Source organism: Leptonychotes weddellii, chromosome 7 (genome assembly GCF_054177405.1).
Source record: "Leptonychotes weddellii isolate Sample4059 chromosome 7, ASM5417740v2, whole genome shotgun sequence".
In the NCBI taxonomy this organism is placed as follows: Eukaryota; Metazoa; Chordata; class Mammalia; order Carnivora; family Phocidae; genus Leptonychotes; species Leptonychotes weddellii.
In genome coordinates this window covers 39,443,589-39,460,536 of record NC_138375.1, presented here as the reverse complement: position 1 = coordinate 39,460,536, position 16,948 = coordinate 39,443,589, and the positions used below count along the sequence as shown (strand labels likewise).

The 16,948-nt window shown below is 43.7% G+C and overlaps 1 protein-coding gene and 1 pseudogene across 1 annotated transcript in view; one reads left to right on the top strand and one right to left on the bottom strand.

The window, feature by feature from the left end:
- SLC36A2 (solute carrier family 36 member 2) overlaps positions 1–16,948 on the top strand; it is a 25,855-nt gene that overhangs the window by 5,957 nt on the left and 2,950 nt on the right. Inside the window, exons 5-9 of the mRNA XM_006745263.3 lie at positions 3,672–3,756; positions 6,563–6,781; positions 8,367–8,465; positions 13,609–13,775; positions 15,735–15,904. Coding sequence (XP_006745326.3) covers positions 3,672–3,756; positions 6,563–6,781; positions 8,367–8,465; positions 13,609–13,775; positions 15,735–15,904 — 740 coding nt within the window. The remainder of the gene's footprint in view (positions 1–3,671; positions 3,757–6,562; positions 6,782–8,366; positions 8,466–13,608; positions 13,776–15,734; positions 15,905–16,948) is intronic.
- Positions 7–758, bottom strand: LOC102735217 (DAZ-associated protein 2 pseudogene; annotated as a pseudogene).

Genomic DNA, 16,948 nt, shown 5'->3' with positions numbered 1-16,948 from the left:
TGAAAAGTGCCTGAAAGTTTGGGCACCAGAAAGACACCCCAACAACATGTGTCTAAACTGCAACTTCAGGTTAATAGGACTAAAGCAGTTACATTGTGAGAAGTGCTGAAGGTATGTGATGTCTTTCCCGGCACAGAGGTGGCCTTGGTTCTTCACCAGATGGTGTAGCCACCATCTGAGCCACCCATGAAGAAGTTTCTCTTCCGCTGAGTTACGAGGACATTGGCTCCCTGCATGGCTGCAAGCTGAGCAGCGTTGGGAGGGCATCCAGGGGGTGGAGGAGGAATGTTGCCAGCGGTAGCCCCAGCTCCAAATCTGGCACCTGCATCATACCCTCCTTCCACCAGCACTGCTGAACCAGGTGGATAGATGGGACCAACTGGATAATAAGCCATAGGGATTGTGGAACCTAAAGGTCCAGCAGCCACAGATTAGGCCATGGGAAGGTACAGTGAGGCTCCAGGAAATGCAGCTGACATGGTGGGGACTGTGGCAGCCCCTGGGTGCACAAAGCTCGGACGGTAGAGCTCTGAGTAGGCAGGTGGAGCATCAGTATAGGGTGGAGCCTGAGGAAGATGCAAGGTCTGAGGGTACACTGGATTCCCAGGAGGCTGCACAGGGTAGGTTGGCTGTGTTGGATACTGACCTTTGCTGTTCATGGTGGCTGCTGGTCCGGTTCGGCTCGGCGTCGCGGACGGTTATTTTTTTCGTCCTCTTCCTGTTCGTAGTCACTTCCGTGTCCGGAAGGAATTCTTAAGAATAAGGAATTACCTAGGGGAAAGTGGGCAGCCTGGATGGCCTTCCAGGAAGATGGAAGAACAGAGCATGAAGGTCTGAAGCAAGATGGAATGCGTGACAGTTTCGAGGTACAGAACGACAGGGAGCTTGAGGGCATAGTCAAGGAGATGAGGCTGAAGAAGAATCCAGGGGTCCAAGCAAACTGTACATTTTAGACCCTCCTAAAGGTTTTTGTTTTTTTCTTTAAAACAACAAAGAAGCCACTGGAGGGTTTTAATCAGGCAAGTGATCATACTTGTATTGTTTAAAGATCTCTCTGGCTTCTGTTAGGAGAATACATGGTAAGTGAGCAATCGTAGATTAGGTCAGACCCAGGGAGGGGGCTATTGGCAACATCCAGGCAGATAGCAATGACACCTGGGACCAAGCTGGTAGCAGTGGGGATGGAGAAAAGTGAATTTGGTTATGCTTTGGATCCCAGGACTGTGGGAAAAAGAAAAGTCAAGGTTGACTCAGATTTCTGATGACTTTTAGTTTAGACAAGTTGGGTTTGAGGTTCAAGTGGAGATGTCAAGTGGGTAGTGATATGTATAGGTTTGAACCTATCTTCATGCAGGACATACAGAACTGACGTCATCAGCCATGAAGCCAGGGAGCAGAAGACGTCCCTTAGGGAGAGAGTTTATAGTAAGAAAAAAAGTGTATTTTAGAAAAGGCACACACACACACAAGACCTTAAGGACACTTTGCTGAACTGACGTCCTCCTCCTGCAAACTGCTGCCTTTTGCTTTCCGGACTGACACAGAACAAGTCAACCCCCTCCATCCTCGGTACTTGGAACTAAATCTGCTCTTTTGTCTTTGTTTTCAGGCCTGTGCCCACTCCATCTGCCTACTCTTTTCTGAGTACCATCTAGGTCAAAGTCTCTCTTGAATCGTGATACTCTGAACCATTACAGCCCTGCTGTGTGCCCTCTCACGAAATGTAGTTTGCAGAGCATCATGGCTCTGGCACCTCCCTTGGCCCAAAGCCCATTCACATACTGAATCAATAAATTGAGCCTCTGAGCAGACAAAGAAGGCTTTGGGACGATAACCAGTATTTTCCCAGTGTGTGACCCAAGAGGAGGCTTTGCCTGTCCCTTACTCCTCAAATCCTTCTACCCATCGTTGGACATAGAAAGCAGCTTTTCCTGCTCTTTTTAGGGACCTTGCTCCACTAATCATCTCCTCTCCTATAACTTGAACTTCTTTTTGGATCTGTGGGCTCTTCCTCTCAACAATTAAATGCATTCACGTGTCTCCATCTTAAAAAATAGTAATATAAACTCATGAAGTTTCCTGGACCTCACGCCGTCCTTTAGCCGCTATCCAATCTTCTGTTCAGCAGCTGCTTATTCAACAGATATCTATTGAATACCTGCAGTGTGTCAGGATGTGTCGTGGCAATGGGTCTACAATGATGACCAGAATGGGCACCATCAAGACTGGAGCTCACACTTAGTTCTGTGAAAGAACAGCACACCCTCTGACTTTACTTCCATTCATCTGGTTCACACCTCTTCCGTGGGTCACCTGGCTTTTCTGTCCTTAGACTTCTGTTGAAGGTCTTTCCACCAATGTCCTAAAAGACCTCCTTATTGCACCTTCTTTGCCCTAGAGAACCTCTCAACAGTGTGGGTACAATGAACTATTCTCTTCTCCAGATGTTTTCTCCTCCCTTGGCTTCTATTAAACCCTTCCCCCGCCCCTAGTTTCCCACCTACCTCTCTGGCCAGTCCTTGGCTTTCATTGCAGGCTCCTTTGTTCCTGTCTTCCCTTTAAATGTTGGTGTTCTCTAGGGTTGGAACACCACCTTCTCTTCTTCTCCCTCTGCACGCTCCCCAACACTGACCTGCCTTCTCAAGGCTTTATCCATTTCTGACAAATCAATGTTCCAGACCCTCATACACAGTCGTCTCCTGAATGTCTCCTATAGGAGCCTCAGCCTCAACAATTCAGATACTGAATGTGTCACTTCTTCACCTTCCCCTAAAACCTGTTCCTTCCTTCCAGTTCATTTCGTTGTCCTAGCCAAAGCCTGTAGGAACCTTTGATCATTGCCTTTCCCTTTCCCCCACATGTTAGTGGTGACCAAGTTCGGTTAAGTTCTAGCTCCCTAGTACCTCTTAAATTGCTTTAATTCTCTCCTCCTAATGACCACGTTTTTGTCCAGGCTGCTGGACACCTCTGTTATTTTAAGAATCTGCTATGCGGCCTACCCATCCTGAGTCTTGCCCCCTCCAGTGGATTCCCCACAGCCAGAGAAATCTGCCTAATCCCTCTGCTGAAATGCTTTCCTCACTCCTCTCCATGTTCTCCTCCTCGTCTTTTTAAAAATTTCTCTCTTTCTTCCCTTCCCAAGGGACTCCTGCTCAGGTATTGGTTTTTCTATGAAGGCTATCTGCTCTATAATTAGGATAAAATATCCTTTTCACTGTGGCTCTTAGTGCCATATTCTTTTTTGGTCACTAATCTATGAACCACTCGAGGAGGGGACCATGTGTTATTTGTATTTCCTCAGAGCCTAATACGGTGTCTGGCACATGGTAGAACAAATTTTCATGTTAATGATAGCTAATAAAAATGGTGTGCTTACTTCCCTACATCAATTAGTATCAATTATGAGAAATGCCGCAGAGCCAGGTGTGGGGGGAGGTTCCCAACCATAAATAATTCCTCCACTTGCTGAGCTGGGAGTGTGAGGGTGGTTGAGAAACACTTTTTTTTTTTTAAAGAACTATTGTTACCTCACTTCTTACTGCCCCATTGTTGATTGTGTTAGCAGAAGCAAGGGTGCTGGTATAGGGTCACCAACCCCTGGGGACAGAAATAGAAATGACAAACCAACTCTTCTTTTATAACATGTTTTCTTTCTCTCTCCTCTCTTCCAGGAATATCGTGAGCTTCTTCCTTATAGTCACCCAGCTGGGCTTCTGCTGTGTGTACATTGTGTTTCTGGCTGATAATTTAAAACAGGTAGAGTCGTCTAGAGAAGGTGGAAAGGGAAAGGACATGGAAAAGGAGGGTCCTCTGTGAGTTGTTCAGCAATTGTGGCTTCTTCTTTTGGGCTCCTAGTGTCCTCAACAGTACAATAAAGGAAGTTAAACTAGATGTTATGAAAGAATCCAGACTTCCCCAGTTTGCCTATCTGTTCTACAAGTGGTTACTTTTTCCAGTATCTTGGACCTTTTCGCAAAGCCGGTCTCTAAAACTGAGCTGGAAGAAACCTTGGATTTTTGTCAGTTGTCCTGCCTTGGAGTTTAATCATCCTTAACTCTCCTAAGACTGATATGGCTCTTTTTGGATGATACTTAATCTTTGGACCATCTTTATCTACCTTTAGCTGTTTAACCTCTGGTTTAACAGTGGTCTCCAGGAAGTTGTTTTGATCTAGCCCAGAAATTATCTTGTAGCAATTTAAGCAAAATATTGTAGGTAATGACAAAGGCCATCCTTAGTCAATCAGTGAGCTTAAAAAAGAAATTATTCTTTAGGGCTCTCTCTTTTTTTTTCCCCCGCTTATAGTAATAACCAGAAATTTAGAAATGTAAAGAAATTAGAAGGAAAAAAATAGCATCCATTCAGAGTTAGCTGCTATTCTATGTTAGGAACAGGGAGTATTACATATGCTTTCTCCCATTTAATTCTCTCTGTGGCCTTATCACTGTAGGTACTGTGGTTATTCCTATTTTGCAGATGAGAAAACCAAAGCTATAAACTCTATAATGTATAGAAGATCACAGAGCCAAGGTTAAAAATCCAGGCCTTTTCAACATCAGAGCTCAAGTTCTTGAACACTATGCTATATTACTTTTCAAAATGAAACAAAATTGGGGCACCTGGGTGGCTCAGATGGGTAAACATCTGACTCTTGATCTCAGCTCATGTCTTGATCTCAGGGTCGTGAGTCAAACCCCACATTGGGCTCCACGCTGGGCATGGAGCCTACTTAAAAAGTTAAGAAGAAAGGAAGGAAGGAAGGAAGGAAGAAAAAATGATTATTAATTCAACCACTCGTGGTTATTATTTTAAGTTGGTATTAACTGGTTAGCATTTTGTAATGTCCTTACATTTTTTTTTTGTCCTTACATTTTTTAATGTAATTTTTACCAGCTTCATAATATTTAATCACACAGATTGGCCAGGACATAGTCTTCTCTTGTTGGATATTTTATTTGTTTCCTTTTGTTTTTCTACTATAATCCGTGGAGGTCTTTGTACACCCCTTTATTTTTTTGGCATATATTCCTTAAAGTAAAATTACTGGGTCAAAGAGTTTGATTGTGGGGTGCCTGGGTGGCTTAGTCGTTAAGCGTCTGCCTTCAGCTCAGGTCATGATCCCAGGGTTCTGGGATTGAGCCCCGGGTCGGGCTCCATGCTAGGCAGGAAGCCTGCTTTTCCTTCTCCCACTTCCCCTGCTTGTGTTCCTGCTCTTTCTATCTGTCTTTGTCAAATAAATAAATATAATCTTTAAAAACAAACAAACAAAAACAAAGAGTTTGATTGTTTGAAGGCTCTTAAACATGGCCAGATTGCCACTTGGAAATCAATCAGCTATCAACAGAACATTATCATCTGTCTAGAGATAAGGCAAGCATTCTCTCTAAGAGTTTGCAGGCTAAGTAGGATGTGTTCTAAAACAAACAGGTTAGCTCTCAATATATTTTGGTGCTGGGTCAGGACACCACTAACAACTCTCTGAAGGCAGGGCCGCTTCATGGTGAACTTAAGGGGCAAAAATGTGCGGGGGCAGGAAAGATCATTGCAGCAAGAGAAAGCTCCCTTGCAGAGATGCATCTGAGCTGGGTGTTGAAGGACGGGTTCGAGAAGAAGGGGTGGCAGCCAAGAAGGGAGGAGTGAACACTGGAGGCAGGAATGTACAGGCCTGGCTCCAGAGAGGCAATAAAATTGGTTGTAGAAGGTGTGGACTTTGGGAGAGGAAGAGCCTTCAAGGTTGAATGGGGCCCATGATGGAGGGCCATGAATGCCTGCTAATGTTTCAAGTACTTTTCCTATTGAAAGGAATCAGAAGGTGAGGAATCAGAAAAAAATAAGACTTAATGGTTCATTTAAGTAATCTTGGTATGTTCTTAAGTGAAAAGGAGATTTCAAAATAAGAGTATATGCTGCGATTGCAATCTTGTAAAAAAAAAAAAAAAGAAGATGAGTATAATACATGTAATTTGTGATATGGTATAGAAAATGCATAGATGAATATATTCCAGGACATCACCCTGGCTACCAATGCGTACTGAGATCATCATTGTTTTTACATCTTCTTGCCTCATTCTAGTCTCTAATTGTTCTGCAGTGGATTGTTCCGCAATGTTCCGCAATACTGCTTGCACAGTAAGACTACCCATTAAGTCAGGCTGATTCTGAACAAGGGTAGTACCATCCCTCTCCTCCCCCTCCCCCCTGACTTTGCCAGGGGGTGTTTGTACTGTGTGCAGGGGGGTGTTTCTTGTTTGTCATAGTGATTGGGGGATGCAAATAGCTCTTATTGGGTGGGGTCCAGGGATGCTAAATGTCCTGCAGTGAATGGTCCAGTCCTCATAAGGAATAATTCTCTCACTCAAATGACAGTGTGAGTCCGATTGAGAAACAGTAAGTGATGAGTTTTTTGGTTATAAGCAAAAGAAACTCTGACTAACTCATTGTGAGGCCCTGGCGTGTGAGACATGCTTTTTGTGAGGGAGTTTATGGGCCAGGCACTAAGCAAATCCTGTGGCCAGTAGATGTATTGAATCTTCCCCTCTTGCTTTTCCTGTTCCTTCCTCAGGTAGTGGAAGCAGTTAATGGGACCACCAACAACTGCCATTACAACGAGACAGTGTTTCTCACGCCCACCATGGACTCGCGACTCTACATGCTCTCCTTCCTGCCCTTCCTGGTGCTGCTGGTCCTCATCCGGAACCTCCGGGTCTTGACCATCTTCTCTTTGTTGGCCAACATCAGTATGCTGGTTAGCTTGATCATCATCACCCAGTACATCGTCCAGGTTAGTGCACACGACACACCCGACTCCTCCAGTGAGCAGAGCCTTTTATCAATACTAGACTGATACCTACCTAGGGCCAGCCCTGAGGGTAGGTGTGTACCTCACTCTTCAGCCTCGTCCCGTTGTACCATTATTTCCACAAAGATGTCTCTGTGCCATCTCATTCTTCTGCATAGGTCCTCTTTTATGTTGCTGCTCCAGTCCTTGTCAAATTCTGGCCTTTGAAAAAAATGTTGCTTTGCAAGGAAAACATCTTGATGGGTGAACCACAGACCATTCCTGTAATGGTTGTATAGCAGCAAAGGGCAAATGAAAAGCAGGATCTCCTACAAAGCTGAAACTTACCAATTCCATATAGTCTTACATCCTCTAGGCTGCAATTCCAGGTGTCCAAAATTACCCATAGGAACTCAAGAGAAAAAAATAATAATACTTAGTCACAGAGGCATAGTCTCAGAAGACCACAAGCAAATATATCACAGTGCAAATTACAACGCCTTCAAGGTTGAGTTGTGGATATTGATTTTCCCTCAATATCCTACTTTTCTATCCTTTCTAATGTTTATTTACTGGACAAGACTACATAGAAATTTAAACCCAGAAGGCCCTTGACCTATCTCTCATATCATTCAGATATTTTTATATTTCAGAAGTCACATGAAAAGTTACTGTGTCCATGGAATTTAGTAAAAATTACATATTAGTCAAGTATTTTAGGATAACTACAAATAGGTCTTATCTTCCTTAAGGCAACATCGATAAATTCTACAAAATTGAATTTCCTAATAAGATAGCTACCTTTGATTCATTTTTGGACCATTCTTGAAGTTGCGCAATTAGAGAAATGGCTCTGTAATTATTGTCCCATTCAGGTCACAGGGTACATAAGATATTTTTTCCACACACTTTCTTTCCCTTCAGTTTATAGCTCATTGAAGAAAAGGGGACTTTCATATCTAACGAATTACTCTGGACTCCCAAGAATATCACTAACTACAGTCAACAGCAATTTCTGTCACCCATAATCACTGGTACATTCCAATTGTCTGTGGGCACTTCAGGCTGGTACCAACCTGTGATGCATGAGATTTTCTTTTGGAGGATTCTGGTAAACCGTATTCCCCCCATGAGGTATTCAGTACTTGGACAATACCTCAATGTTTCTGTCCTCTGGCTCTTCGGTGTTGTATGTGTTAAAATCAACTTTGATGCCTACTTCCTTTTGAAGGTTTCCAAATTTCTTGACATGCCTTTTTTTTTTTTTTTTAATTTAGGTCTACTCTCAGAATACTCCCCTTTTATTTTATTTATTTATTTATTTTAAAGATTTTATTTATTTATTTGACAGAGAGAGACTTAGCGAGAGCAGGAACACAAGCAGGGGGAGTGGGAGAGGGAGAAGCAGGCTTCCCGCAGAGCAGGGAGCCCGATGTGGGACTCGATCCCAGGACCCTGGGATCATGACCTGAGCCGAAGGCAGATGCTTAAGGACTGAGCCACTCAGGCGCCCCAGAATACTCCCCTTTTAAATGAACTGAAACGTGCTTTGAGAGTTAAGGTCTTACTACATTTCTCTCTCCTGTAGGAAATTCCAGACCCCAGCCGGTTGCCACTGATAGCAAGTTGGAAGACCTACCCTCTTTTCTTTGGAACAGCCATTTTTTCATTTGAAAGCATTGGTGTGGTAAGGTTTGCATTGGGGTGATCTTTCCCCCGTGCTGTGGGTGGCCTTTTGAACAGGATCCAGGAACTCTAGGTTTCTGGGTTTCTGTGTGCACACAGGGGAGAGTAACCTCTTGTCCCAATACATCTATTAAACATTTATCTCCATACCAACATGTGTTTCCTAATCTTTTAAAATCAAGACAAGTGGAGGCATACAATTTACAGGATTTAATGAAACAAACAAAAGGAGTTTTAAGCTGGGAAGTACTATATATTTACAATGGATTATTACATAGTTTGTGTTTCCACACTTGAGGAAGGATAGTGCTGTGTATGTGATGTTATTTTACTTTAAATTTGCATACAGTACAATTCACTTCGGTGGGGGGAGTGTATACATTTCTGTAAGTTTTGGAAATGCATAGAATCATAGATAGGTCACAATCAGGATACAGAACAGCTCCCTCACCACCAAAAACTCCCTTGTGCTGTCCCATTGTAGTCAGCTCCTCACCTCCCACTAACCCCTGGCAACCACCTTCTGTTCTCTGTCTCTATTGTTCTGTCTTTTCCAGAATGTCATATACCTGGGATCATGCAGTATGTAACCTGTTGAGACTGCATGTAAGATCACCTATGTTGTTGCATGCATCATAACTCCTTGCTTTCCATTGCTGAACACCTGCTGAACAGGCAGCACCAGGATTTTTTTATCAGTTCACCTGCTGAAGAACGGGTTGTTTCTAGTTTTCGACAATTATGAATAATGCTGCTATAAGCAAGCATTTGTGTACAGGATTTTATGTGAACATAATGTTTTCATTTCTCTAGGAGTAGGTTTGCTAGTCACATATTAATGTATGTTGTTTAACTTTATAACAAACTGCTACACAGGTTTTCATAATGGCTGTACCATTTTGCTTTCCCACTGGAATGGATGAACATTCCAGTTGCTCTCATCGTCGCTAGTTCTTGTATGTCCTGTCAGCATTTTTTTATTCTGCCATTCTAATAGGTTCATAGTAGTGTTTGATTGTGATTTAATTTGCATTTTATTAATGACCAATGATTTTGAGCATCATTTTGTGGGCTTGTCATCTGTATATCCTCTTTGGTGAAGTATCTGTTCCAATCTTTTGCAAACTTTTAAAAAAACTGAGCTGTTGAGTTTTAAGAATTCTTTATATATTACAAATACAAGTCCTTTATTAGATATATAATTCCAAATATTTTCTGTAGTCTGTAGCTTGTCTTTTCATTCTCTTAACAGTGCCTTTCACAGAGCAAAAGTTTTTTTTTTTTTTTTTTAAAGATTTTATTTATTTATTTGAGAGAGAGCACATGAGAGGGGGGAGGGTCAGAGGGAGAAGCAGACTCCCTGCCGAGCGGGGAGCCCGATGCGGGACTCGATCCCGGGACTCCAGGATCATGACCTGAGCCGAAGGCAGTCGCTTAACCAACTGAGCCACCCAGGCGCCCCACAGAGCAAAAGTTTTAAATTTGATGAAGTCCAGTATATCAAAATTTTCATTTTATAAACACTTTTAGTGTTTTATCTAAAAACACTTTGCCTAACCCAAGTTCACAAAGATTTCCTCCTGTATTTTCTTCTAAATATTTTATAGTTTTCATTGTACATTTAGATCTATGATCCATTCTGAGTTAATTTTTGATAAAAGTGTTTGTATGTTGGGGTTCTTTTTTTAATAGGATACCCAATTGTTCCAGCATCATCTGTTGAAAAGACTGCCCATTTTCCATTGAATTGCCTTTGCATCTTTGTAAAAAACGTAACATTATTGTCTTTCAATCCATGAACATGGAATGTCTTTCCATTTATTTGGGTCTTCTTTCATTTCTTTAAACAATGCTTTGATGCTTCACATCATTCCCACACATTCACAACTTAGGGCAGAGCCCAGGACTTCACTTACAGATTTAGGGGATCACTTTCTCCAGCATCCTCCTATCCATGTTTTCTTGCACAGTCACCAGCTTCCAGGGGCTTCTTTTTCTGATTCTCTGGCTAGAAAGCCAGAGTTATAGCCTCCCTATAGTGCTATGCACTTCCTGTGACTGAGTCTGACTGGGGTTAAGCACTGAGAGAAAAGAGAGAAGGAAAAACTAAAATAAAAATGAATGAATGAATGAACGAACGAACTAACAGCGATTCCTTCCAGGGCCTGCTTCATAGACATGCAACTTATGCAGTTACATAGGGACCTGTCTTTGGAAGGATCCTATTCATGGTTTAATGCTCTGCTTTCATCATCTTGAAATTCTTGATTTTTGAACAAGAAGTGTGCAAATGAAAATTCTTTTTGCATAGGACCCTATAAATCATGTAGCAGAGCTGATTTATCCCCACATTCTTTGGACTCCCAAACCCCGTTTCCTAATTCTTTTGCTCAAAGAGAAAAATTTGTGTCAGATTTTTAGGTGCCTGCGTGACCACCACAGTCACTGATAACACCAGGATGCTGCTTTGTGACTTGCCTTGGAAGTGTGGTCTTGAAAGAGTAAAAAAGGGGCCCCCTCCATACTGTCTGTCCCACAGAGGCCTCTGCTTTATGTCTTCTGGCCAGAAAGAGGGTTTCTCTTGGACTTTTTTCTGTCTCCATCTACTGCATAGGATTCTAGGATTTGAGGTCCTCTTGAGTCTAAATTGGGAGATACAGGAAGAAAAAAAATCAAGAAACCCAGTACCATAATGGTCATTTTTACTGGTTTTGATCAATCCATGTGCTATTTTGTACTTTTCAGAGTCCATGGATAGTTGTTTTATGTATTCTGTCCAGGGCTTTTAGTTTTAATCAGTAAGAGAGCTATGGTGGAATGTGCCTACACCATCTTAATGGAAGTAGAAGCACTTTATATTTAGAATTCTGGATACTCATGGCAAAAAGCAGAGTGCGATGGTTGAGCAAATGATTTTGGAAGCAGAATATGCTGGAATCTTACTTTGGCCATGGATTACTCTCTGCACTCTAATTCCCCACTAAATGATGGTAGTGATTGTTCAGTAAGTATTGAACACCTACTATGTGCTAATGATGATTAGTATCAGAGTTCACATTAGCTCTAGAAACTTCTAGCCCAGTCTCTGAACTTTCCGAAGAGCCTAAGCCCTGAAGGGGAAAGGGACTTGAGCCAGGTCACCAGCTGGGAACACCTGCAGTTGTGGCTAAAGCCTAGTGCTACTTCCAGAGACCTTAGCACTTTATGTAAATTTATCAATTTATCAATTTGATTGATTGTGGGAAGGAGAGAAGAAGAAAGCCAGCTACCGAGTAAAAAAGGTAATTTTTAGCCTGGAGAATTTATGCAGCGAAAATGTATTGCAGGGTGTGAAAGCTCAGGTTGGATCATTCACTCTCCACATAATCCCCCCAGACATTTTCCTGAGCACCAGCTGCTACTAGGAACCTGCCTTTAATCTGGAAGAAAGTGGAAAGGCACAGTGATGACCTTGACATGGCATTCCCCTCAAGCATTTCCATTGCATGGGGTTGAGATGCATATAGGACAAAAAAGGAGTTAACAGTACAAGGGAGTAGACGCCCAGGTCCTACTGAGTAATAAATATATCCAATGCTGGAGAGTGGGGAGAAGCAAGTACTTGAACTTTGGAAGACAGCCCCAGTCTGCATCCTCACTCTGCAACTTTCAAGTGTTGTAACTTGGGGCAAGTTACTCCATCTTCAGAGTCTTGTTTTCCTCATCTGTAAAATAAGAATTATACAAGCACCATCTTCATAGAGATGTAGTCTTCACAGTATTAAAAAATAAGAACAGTTGACATTTACTAAGCCTTTACTGTATGCCATTATGGTGCTCATATAAATCTCAAAAAAATTGCAATAGGTGAGTTTTCAGATAAACTGAGGCACAGATCAGCCTAATGATGCATGCAAAGTGTGCTTTAGTCCATGGCCTGATCAAAGAGAAGGAGAAGGTGGAGGGGGAGCTCTCAGCTGATAGAAGCCTAAGAAGGGATTTATGGGATGAGAGGCCAGAAGGTTGGTTCCAAAAACAGAAGTGACCTTGGGATGCCCAGCAGGCTCCAGGTAGTCTGTCTCAACTTGGATTCTCTCAGAGCCAGGTATGCATCTGGGGAAGAAGGATCCAGAGAACATGGTGTGTAGGGAAATGTCCTGCTGGGGAACCAGGAACCTCCAGTCCCAGCTCTGCCACAGTCTGCTGTGTAAACCTGAGTCGCAGCCTTCCCATCTGAACAGAGAGCAGCGAATGCACTAGAATTGGAAGTCTCAAACTCAAATGCCTTTAGAAGGCAATGTGAGTGAAGAAACCAGGTATATGTCCGTGTGAGGGGGAGAGGTGGGACTGGGGAATGGGGCAAGAATAGTGTGCCCAAAGGCATTCGCCTTCAATTGTCTAAAAGGCAATGCTGGCCAAACAAAATGCATCTGCTGGCCAGATCAGGCTGCCCCAGGGGCTGAGTTCCTTGATCTGCACAACCTGAAGAAGGGCCCTTCCAGCTCTGATGATCCAGGGCTCATCTTGTGACTCTAGGCCTTCCTTCCTTTCTTCCCTTTTTTCTCATTTATTGTGGTAAAATATACCTAACATAAAATTTACCATCTTAACCATTTTTAAGCATACAGTTCAGTGACGTTGAGTACATTCACATTATTGTGCAACCATCACCACCATCTATCTTTTGGTCTTGCAAAACTGGAACTCTGTACCCATTGAACAATAACTGTTCATTTGCCCCTCCATGAGTCCCTGGAAACCACCATCCTACTTTTTGACTCTCTGAATTTGACAACTTCAGGTACTTCATGTAAATGGGATCATGCAGTATGTATCATTTTGTGACTGGCTTATTTCACTCAGCGCAATGACCTCAAGATTTATCCATGTTATGGCATGGGTCAGAATTTCCTTCTTTTTTTAAGGCTGAGTAATATCTATTGTATGTATATCATCTTTGTTTATCCATTTATCCATCAGTGGACACTTGGGTTGCTTCCACCTTTTGGCTATTGTAAATGATGCTGCTATGAACATAGTTGTACAAATATCTATTCAAGTCCCTACTTCCAGTTTTTTTGTGATATACTCAGAAGTGGCATGCCTTTCTTTTGTTCATGTTCCTCTTTCTCCTTCTGTCTTTTTACACTATGATCCTTCTGTAGGTTCTGCCCCTGGAAAACAAGATGAAGGATGCCCGCCGCTTCCCAGCCATCCTGTCTCTGGGAATGTCCATCATCACTGCCTTGTACATCGGCATCGGGTCTCTGGGCTACCTGCGGTTTGGAAATGACATCAAGGCCAGCATAACCCTTAACCTACCCAACTGCTGGTAACTTCACAGGCCCCCAGGTGGTGGGCACTCAGGGCCGGGTGGGAATGTGTGGGTAACTGCCTCCCTTCCATAGATGGCAAACTAAGGTCTAGAGAGCCTCCACAGTGACAGGCGGAGCTGTAATTAGAACCCTGGGCTCTGGTTTCTCTGTCCAAGGAGCTCCTCCTTCAATAGCCTGCCATGTTGAATGAAGCCTTGATAGCTTAGGATGAAGAAGGACATGATTTAGGAAGAGAGAGAAGTGACAGTTCTTGGTCACCTAAGGAGAGAAGGGAGGGGCCCTCAGGGAGAACAAGAGGCAGAGAGAGGAGTTGGTGGGTGGCAACAGTCATCTCTGATTACATTTCCTGAGGCCTGTGCTACAAGCCTTGCTTGCCACAGACAAGGGTGCACATCCTCCAAGTTAGAGTAGCTAGGATAAAAAAGTAGTAAAACAAGAACCAATTTGGGAAGACCACTGTAAAAACTCTATGTTCAAGTGCACCTAATTCATGCAACAGTTAGCTGACCCAGACTTCAACAGTACCATATTTAAATAGACACATGAACCCATATTGCGTTGTGCAGCGCTCTTCCACACGGAGGCATGTCATTAATTATAGGATGCCTGTCTTTTTAAGGGTCACTTGGAGGCTTAATTTGCCTAAATGGGGCTCCTTTCCCAAGGTGGTAAATGTCATTCATCAAGCATTTACTGCATGCCAATTATGTGCAGATATCAGTCTAGACATACACGGGCATGGAGGGTACTGATGGAGTAGGCTGTGATCTTGAACTTCACTACCTTCCCCAGCTCATGATCCAGTGACAATGGGGGAGAAATAGTGTATATACACAAATGGAACAGAACAAGGAGCCCTCCAGAGTAGCAAAGAGGCTCTGGGGACTTTTGAGGAAAGAAATCCATCCGAATGAGAATCTTTGTGTGCAACAAGACAACTCTGTCCAGACAAGGACAACTCTGCCATTCATGGGCACAAGTCCTTGTTGCACCACCTCCTAGCTTGTGGTCATGGACAATTTACCTAACCTCTCTGACACTCAGTGTCTTCATCTATAAAGTGGAGTTACCATGGGGATTAAGTTGGGCATGCAGTATACCTCAAAAGATGGGGCAGATGGAAATGGACTAAAGTGGTGTTTCAGACAGCAGGACTAGTGTGAGCAAGAAACTCAGAAATGTGCAAGTTAATCTTTCTAAGGAATGGCTCCCCAGCCCCCATATACATACAGGTTTACTAAACATGTGAGATGCAGCTACCACATTAGTGGAATCAAGGAAAAAGTCCTATCTCCATAGGTCAAAAAAGACTTTGGTAAAACTCCACACCCCCCATCACACCCTGTCTCTGCCCCTCGTCCAATGCCTGCAAGTAACCCTGCCTCTCCTTTTGCCTCCCAACCCCCACGCAACCCTGTTTGTAGACTGCTTCCTTCCCCAAGGATTCAGGACTCTGCAGTTCTCTCAACCTACTAGAAGCATGTGCTGGGGGCCTGTTATGTGCCATGAGCTCTGGGGGGAATCCAGAGAATTGCTAAGGACTGACATTAGATCACAAGGGACTAACATGTTTTAGACCCAGGTTTTTTGGTCTTCACTACTTACCACTGTGTCTCCCTAGGCAAGGCAGCTGGCCTAAGCCTCTAGTTCCTCAAATCTAAAATTGACCATCAAGTGGTAGTGGTTTGTGAAGGGGTTACGTGTAGCCACGCTCAAGAGTCTTTTTCTTTAGAGATGACCCCCTGTTGCCATTTGGATCCGTGATCCCTCACTCTGTTGTCACCGCGTGCTCTGCTGTGACTCCCTCTTGGCTTTGGGAAGTCCCCTGCCCATCATTTTCAGACAAGGAGACTGGAGCCCAAGGGGCGATTCCACCATCAGAGGTTAATGTTTCCAGGAGGCCAGGTGCCTGAGCGTGGTGGCCTTAGGGAGCATTGCTGTGGTTTGTCCTGCAGGCTGTACCAGTCAGTCAAGCTGCTGTACGTCGTTGGGATCCTGTGCACCTACGCCCTGCAGTTTTATGTCCCTGCAGAAATCATCATCCCCTTTGCCACCTCGCAGGTATCAAAGCGCTGGGCGCTGCCTCTGGACTTGTCTATCCGCCTCGCCATGGTCTGCCTGACATGTGAGTACAAGGCTGAGCGAAATGTTGCTCTTTTCCTGAGGCTGTCAGGAATCCACCACATGGTGAAGGATAGTCCTGATAACCAGCATTGACTGAGTGCCATTTGTGTCTCTAAGACCGCACTAAAGCTTTACAAGTGTAACTCATGTAAGCCTTGGGGACAAACTAATTCTTCTATGTACCTAATTAGTCGGATTCACAGGTGTCCAGCCTGAGGGAGTGACACGGCTGGTTGAACAATAATCATAATGATAATACCTGATATTTATTAAATACCTACTGTGTACCAGCCACTGTGTTCTTTTAGGCCGTATTTCATAGTATTTCATTCAGCCCTGCAGGAACTCTTAGGAGGTAGGACTATGATAAACTTTCCTTTTCAAATGAGAAAACTGAAGCAGAGAGCGATAAGTAACTGGCCAGGAAGTGCCAGAGCTTGGATTTGAACCCACATCATCTAAGTCCAGAGTCAGCACCCTTCACCTCCGAGACAGAGGTCAGTGGCCAGTGAGTCTAATCTAACAGCAGAGGTGTGTTTTTGAGCCTCAGAGTGTTGTATAAACTTGTGCCAACATTTAAAACGTCCAAGATCTCACATACAAATCCAGATTTCTAACGTTTTCAATTAAAATGCTTTGGCAAGCCTAGGATCACATTCCCCACTGGCAGCAGTGAGCTGGACTTGCCCCCTAGGCTTCAGCTGGCCCCGCTCACCCCCTCACAGTCCTCCTTATGCCCCAGGCCCCATAATCCAGGACACCCCATTTGTGCAAGTGTTTTAGCAGGGGTGAAGGAGAAGATAGAGATTTCCTGCACAGAGTGTCCTGTTCCCCAGCTGTCCCTAGCTCCTTTTAATTGCGATTCTAAGACCTCCTCAGGGAGATTCTTTTTTTTTAAGATTTTATTTGACAGAGAGCACAAGCAGGGGGAGCAGCAGAAAGAGGGAGAGGGAGAAGCAGGCTCCCCACTGAGCAGGGAGCCCAATGTGGGGCTCGATCCCAGGCCCCTGGGATCAGGACCTGAGCCAAGGGCAGCCGCCTAACC